Below are 6,785 nucleotides of genomic sequence, written 5' to 3'. Positions count from 1 at the left end.
AGATAAACATACAGAACCTGGTTGTCACTGGTTGGCGATCAACATACCAGACAAGAACACCTTGGAATTTTTCGATTCATGCGGACAGATGCCAGAAACATATATGGAAAAGAAATTAAACTATTTTCAAGAAAATATAAAACATTTTATGGAACTCGACTCTCCACAATCACCTACCTCCAATGTATGTGGACAGTATGCTGTATTTTTCGTTATACAGAGAAGTAGAAATGCAACCATTGAAAACATTGTTAAGAAACTAAACAGAAAAGGAAATGATTTTGCTTTTTATCAATATGTAAAGAAAAATTTTGCTGTACGAATGCTTTTCAAAAATTAATAAAGAGATTTTATCGATGCATTGTATTGTCTTTACTTTCAATATTGATCATATGTTCCGTCAGCCGGCATTATTAACAAAAAACCCTGAATGTGTGCATTTTGTCTTAAGCATTCTTAGCTGAATGAGAAGAAATCAATTATCTAACACAGTGGTTCTCAACCTTTTTTGTCCATGGCCCCCTTTCAACCACTTCTCATTCCTGTGGACACCCTTGTGAACAAAAACAATTTTATACTCCCCCCCCCCCGGTTTTCCCACCAGAAGATAGTTATTCAAAAATTGTCTGAAGTATAAATATGTTTGAATTCAATTTAATTAATTTTTAATCTATGAAAATAACGAAAAAGCAAATTAAACATAATAGAATACAGTAAAAAAATAGAATAAATTATTTTCAATCAATATAAACTCTACGCTTGAAGACGGCATCAAGTTACTGTATTTTATGAAATTTGTATTATTTCCAAATTAGTTTATTTTTTGTGTGTAAATGATTATGGTTTCAATAAGAAATGTCAGTTGTAGCTACCAAAATATGCATTCTTATAATGATAAAAATCGCAAAAAGTGGTAGCAAGCAGTTTTATTAATTGTATTCTCTTCATGCGGATAAAAGTAGTAATGAAGGAGTAGCCACACAAATGAATAATTAAATAGGAAATTAAATATATGTTTGAATGAAATTAAATATATGTTTGAATGAAATTAAATATATGTTTGAATGAAATTAAATATATGTTTGAATGAAATTAAATATATGTTTGAATGAAATTAAATATATGTTTGAATGAAATTAAATATATGTTTGAATGAAATTAAATATATGTTTGAATGAAATTAAATATATGTTTGAATGAAATTAAATATATGTTTGAATGAAATTAAATATATGTTTGAATGAAATTAAATATATGTTTGAATGAAATTAAATATATGTTTGAACCATTCATTCCAGAGAAATTATGTACGGAATGACAAAACTGTTCATGCGAACATAATAATGATTCGTTATCAGGATTTCAAACCCATCGGAAAATATAAATGATCAGATTTTCAAATAAGAAAATTATCAGTTTGTTGACTTCAATTTCGATACGGTGAAAATCTGATATTTCGTTGAACGACAAGCTACCTTCAAGTGGCTTTTTGGTTCATAATGTGGCCGCCAGGCGAACGAAGCAACGTGCGAGTTGGCTTAAACAAATACAAATACAAATACAAATACAACGCCACAACAGGCAAATTGCCCAACGAGGTGGCTGACTTAAGAACATCATGGATCCCCGAGCCCCTACCTACCTACTACTGCTACACCACACATGCACCCCCCCCCCGCGGAACCCCCCAACGAATCGGTAAATACGGGAATGTGCGTGTACGTGTAGTGCAACCTGACGTATAGTTTGTTTCTGTGTAATGCTTGTTATGTGTAGTGCTGTCATCTGCCCCCAGTTTTACTAACTATGAGTGAAGTGTTATGGTTGAATGATTTACCGTTGTAGGACTGTTGCTCTCTGTGGCGAGACTTTTTAACGGGGAGATCGGCTCGCATTTGCGCCTTGAAGTTGGGAACCACAGAAAACCAACCTCAGCCGACCACCACTGTGGGGTTCGAACCCGGATCCTCGCATCACGAGTCCGGCACTATAATCCGGCACAACACAATATTTCACATAACAGTCCCTACTATATTTAATATACGGGGCGCATAGGTAACGGGGCATATGGCAATTTACTGGCGAACCATTGATCCTAGAGGCATACTTCCAGTTATGCCTCCATGGAAAAAGTACCCGAATAATTATGTAGCACTCAGATATTTGATTCATGTTGCCAGGGGTTACATAGTTATTAAAATAAAAATGCTAACTTTTTATGCGGACACCCTGTGCCCCAAAACCCAATTGGAAAAGTGTTTTTCCCGGTCTCCAACAAAAACATTCAACGTTTCTAAGTGCAATATTCACTGAGACATTCGAAGAAAATTAGGGGAAAAAACAGCATTAAATGAGGGGAAACCATTTTACCCTCATTTAAGTTAATATGGTTTAGTTAATTAAGTTTATTTAATTTCCGGGATAAGTTTACATAGGAACAATGTAAAAATCTGAAAACTTATTATTTTATAAACGGAAATAACCTTCTATAACTAATAAAAGCTCTTCCTAATAAGTTTCAGGTGATCTAGCGGTCAACGTCGTAGACATTCATAGTGAGAATCCAGGTCTGCACTGCGGAAGTCCACGACATTAACCACCGCCGTTGATTCACTTCTGAATGTGAAATAAAAAATACAACTGACAACAAAATATATCATGACTTTTTATCATGAGAAATCGCGATGTTTAAAGAATATAATGAATATCAGAGAAAATCGGGACGACATTTAAAAGTTTAACAAAAGTTTTTTTATATCACGACTTTTTAATATCGGTAGTAGTACTGCCATCTAGTAAAGAATTATCTCGTCAACCTGGGCCATCTTGACGGAATCAAAAAACAATTTATTCAACACAATTTTTTGAACTTATTTAAGTTTGTAAAAATTGTGTGATTTTACAGAAAAGTTTATAACAATTCATGGGGGAAGACAACGAAGATGGTTCACAATATTTCTTTATATATACGAAGCGTGTTTTTCAAGTACCGTTTTGAAATAAAAAGAAAACAAGTTGACTTTCCTTAACAATTTTATTTTACATGAAAGCTTGTACCTTAATCTACTTTTCAACATAAGTAGTATGGGCCCCGGTCCACCGCCGGAAGTGACGTCACACTTCCGGTGGTGAGATATAGTACGAGGTGTCTTATCGCACTTCCGGTGTCTTATCTCTATTCCGGTGTTAAGTGGCAGCTGTTGTTTATTAAATGACTTCCGGTGGTGAGATATAGTACGAGGTGTCTTATCGCACTTCTCGTGTTTATTAAGTGACCTCTGTTGTTTATCTCTACAGAATGACGACATCCGGTGTTTATTAAGTGACATCTGTTGTTAATTATCCGACTTCCGGTGTCTTATCGCTATTGGCTGTTGCTGCCTTATCGCTATTGACCTCCAATGTCTTATCGCTATCGACTTCCGATGTTTATTAAGTGACATATGTTTTCTATTAAGATACTTCCGGTGGTGAGATATAGTACGAGGTGTCTTATCGCACTTCTCGTGTTTATTAAGTGACCTCTGTTGTCTATTAGGTGACCTCCGTCGTTTATCTCTACAGAATGACGACATCCGGTGTTTATTAAGTGACATCTGTTGTTCATTAAGCGACTTCTGTTGTCTTATCTCTATTCCGGTGTTTATTAAGTGACATCTGTTTTCTATTAAATGACTTCCGGCGTTCTCAATAGAACCCAGAGTTCAAAGAACATCCGGTCATCAAGTGACCTCTGTTGTCTATTAGGTGACCTACGCTGTTTATCTCTACAGAATGACGACATCCGGTGTTTATTAAGTGACATCTGTTGTTAATTATCAGACTTCCGGTGTCTTATCGCTATTGGCTGTTGCTGCCTTATCGCTATTGGCTACTGCTACCTTGTCGCTATAAACTTCCGGTGGCTCCGGGGGATCGGTCGTCATCATTCTCAGTACAGAGTGTTCCGTTATGCAACAGGAGACGGATATTACTGTGATGGCCCAGAGAAAATTTTTTAGCCGTGAAGAAACCGGAAAAGCCTTAATCGGGATCATCGTTGTGTCCGTGATTATAATTATCACTTTATCTAGCCTTGCATTGACTGCGTACGACGACCCAAGCTTTAAATTTAGAGGAAATTGTTCCCGTTCCGAATCTCTTGGTGATGGTGTTTATTTCACGAGATGTAATACAATTTATGATATTCGTGTTTTTGTCAATAACACACCGACGATAAAAGGAATAAATTTAAATTCCAGACAGATGTATAAACGTATCGAGCATGCAATCGATATCTTGATATGAATAAATATTTGAACTGAATGAACTTGTTGTGTCTCATTTTACTATGCGTGAAGATTATTCATATAACATTTTAATAAAAAAACTTCAAACGACAGAAATATAAGACAACACAATGTATCGGCAAAATCTCTTTATTACTTTTTGAAAAACATTCGTACAGCAAAATGTTTTTTCACATACTGATAAACAGCAAAATCATTTCCTTTTCTGTTTAGTTTCTTAACAATACTTTCTAAACTTACATTTCTACTTCTCTGTATCACGAAGAACACAGCATACTGTCCACATACATTGGAGGTAGGTGATTGTAGAGGAGTCCAGTTCCATAAAATGTTTTTATATCTTCTTGTAAATGATGCAATTTCTTTTCCGTAAGTCTCTGGTTTCTGTCCGTAAGAATCGAAATATTCCAAGGTGTTCTTATCCGGAATGTTGATTGCCATCCAGTGAGAACCAGGTTCTGTATGCTTATCTGCGTTCACAACTAAAGACGCCGGATAAGTTTGAATATGCACAGGCAACATGTCACATGGAAACACGCCGATGAAATATGGTGGTTCCCGCTCTAAAATTGTTTTTATTTGAGACGAATACATATTTTAACTGCTGAAATCATGGAGGATGTTTCGTGCCTGATTTATTTCTACGACGTTGTCGAACTCCAGGTAGACAATGACAGAGACTGGTTGGACAAGCGGGGCTTTAAACTTTGTTTCCAGTCGTAGGTTGCCGTGCCTGATCAGATTGAAATTATCACCTTGGCAGAGATCGGCGCTGAGATCAAAGGCGTAGATAGCGTACCCCAATGGGAACTCACTTCGAGAGATGTCTATACCCCTGTCTTGACAGGCTTTTTCAGTCCCTAAAAACAAACTATGATACGCTCTGACATATAATCCTTGACCATATTGGGACTCTAGAGGCTTGAAAGGTACTGGCTGTCCGTCAGTATATGCGGCTATGAAGTTAAGATCGTAATGTTTAAACTCGAACGGCGATTTGCTATACGATCCCGAAAAAGCGTCGTTGTCTACTAAAGCGACTACCACTCTCTTGGGTAATTGTCCAACGACGACACTGTCTTGAACCCACGACATGCTACCCTGATGTAGCGAGTAAACTTTACATATTACTCTGTCTATCGGATACTTGGCTGGAGTATGGCTCAGAGCTTTCGCATGTCCCACAAGCACACCAGGAGACACTTTGACATGTCTTATGTATAAACAGGCGTCACGGAGAATGACTTTGAAGTTTGCATCTTTGTCTGGTGAAAGGAGACAGAATTCTGACTTGCTACGTATTATTTTTATTCTTAGAGAGACAAGATTCAGTAGGAGCCGCTGTTGACAAAATATATCTCCGTGAATAGTACCCATCATGTCGACGGTCTTACTTTCTTCGATGAACGCTGCTCGTTGTATTAGACCTTCGTTGGGATCCTCTGACTTCGGGTCCACATCGCTCATTTTTCCGGCAGTGTCTTTGTAAAAGAGTTCTGTAGTCAGTTGGCTGGTTTTGCTTTCGTTTCCGTGATTCAGGAGTTTTTCTATCATAGCTCGGTAGGGGTACGTGTTACTGGAAGATGATATCAGACGGTCATTCAGGGAAACATCAACTTGGGAAAACATGGATTGCAAGAATAGGTTCACAGGGACGACTTTACTCTCTTTATCCAGAAAAGTTCCATCGCCTTTCACGACCTTAGCTCTCACATGAATTAACGTTTGAGAGAGATCCAGATACTCGTCACCACTTCCGCCAATGTTAAATTCCAGTGGGCCACCATCGGAGACGTTTGAAATTGGGTAATAGGTAACCCATTTTCCACTTTCTATGGTAGTCTGTGTTCCAGGTAGAGTGAAAAGGTTGAGTTCAGATTTTGCCAGTTGAGGAGAATCCTTCAAGAGAAAAGCCATCACGGATCGAAAATATCGTGTGTGTTCACGCTGGGTCGTTTGGCTAAAATGATGCATTTCACCTTCTTACGTTTCCTTTTATGTCCCGCTCCAAACATGGACCGAGTCTTGGCCACTGCTTTCTCCGTCAGTATCTTTCCAGCTTCACCCATTCTTCTTTTCGCTGCTTTTTTGACGTTTTCCCCTTTCATTACGTCATCAACAATATCAGCGCCGGAGCGTAAAATCTGTTTGCCAACAGTTTTAGCTCCTTTTTTTTAGAAAAGGTAAAGCTACTCTAAAAAGACTGCCGAATATGTTTCCTAGTCCATATCCTCTCTGCATTACAACGCCCGAATAATACGGCAGGCCTTGGCCGGCTTGTTGGACATAGTAGTCTTCAAACTGTTCAGTGCAACAATGGTATGGAACCTTCATCTTTCGTATCTAGTTCGTAAATGATAATAGGTCGATAAGACCGGTGTTTTTATAAGAGTTGTCTCATGCGGAAGTGAAGAATCAGAATCGATTTCCCGAACTGTCTCGAATTTCTATCTCTATAGTCTGGAATTCTTTTCGAGCAATAGGGAGATAGTGAGG

At 37.8% G+C, this 6,785-nt stretch overlaps 1 protein-coding gene across 1 annotated transcript; it reads right to left on the bottom strand.

The window, feature by feature from the left end:
* Positions 1-4,886: 4,886 nt before the first annotated feature.
* On the bottom strand, positions 4,887-6,206 carry LOC149080307 (uncharacterized protein F54H12.2-like). The gene has a single exon (XM_089238644.1). It carries the CDS (start codon positions 6,204-6,206, stop codon positions 4,887-4,889), a length of 1,320 nt encoding a protein of 439 aa, XP_089094770.1.
* Positions 6,207-6,785: the final 579 nt, after the last annotated feature.

The sequence above is a fragment of the Pholcus phalangioides genome, unplaced genomic scaffold, assembly GCF_987345545.1.
Source record: "Pholcus phalangioides strain wild (caught in Gottingen) unplaced genomic scaffold, Ppha-v1.0 ptg000011l_1, whole genome shotgun sequence".
In the NCBI taxonomy this organism is placed as follows: Eukaryota; Metazoa; Arthropoda; class Arachnida; order Araneae; family Pholcidae; genus Pholcus; species Pholcus phalangioides.
Note: the sequence above shows the minus strand (reverse complement) of the source record. Positions and strands in the feature narration are given on the sequence as shown.

What these genes read in the sequence shown, in the direction of transcription:
- LOC149080307 (XM_089238644.1), bottom strand. Translation starts at nt 6,206, where the DNA reads ATGGCTTTTCTCTTGAAGGATTCTCCTCAACTGGCAAAATCTGAACTC.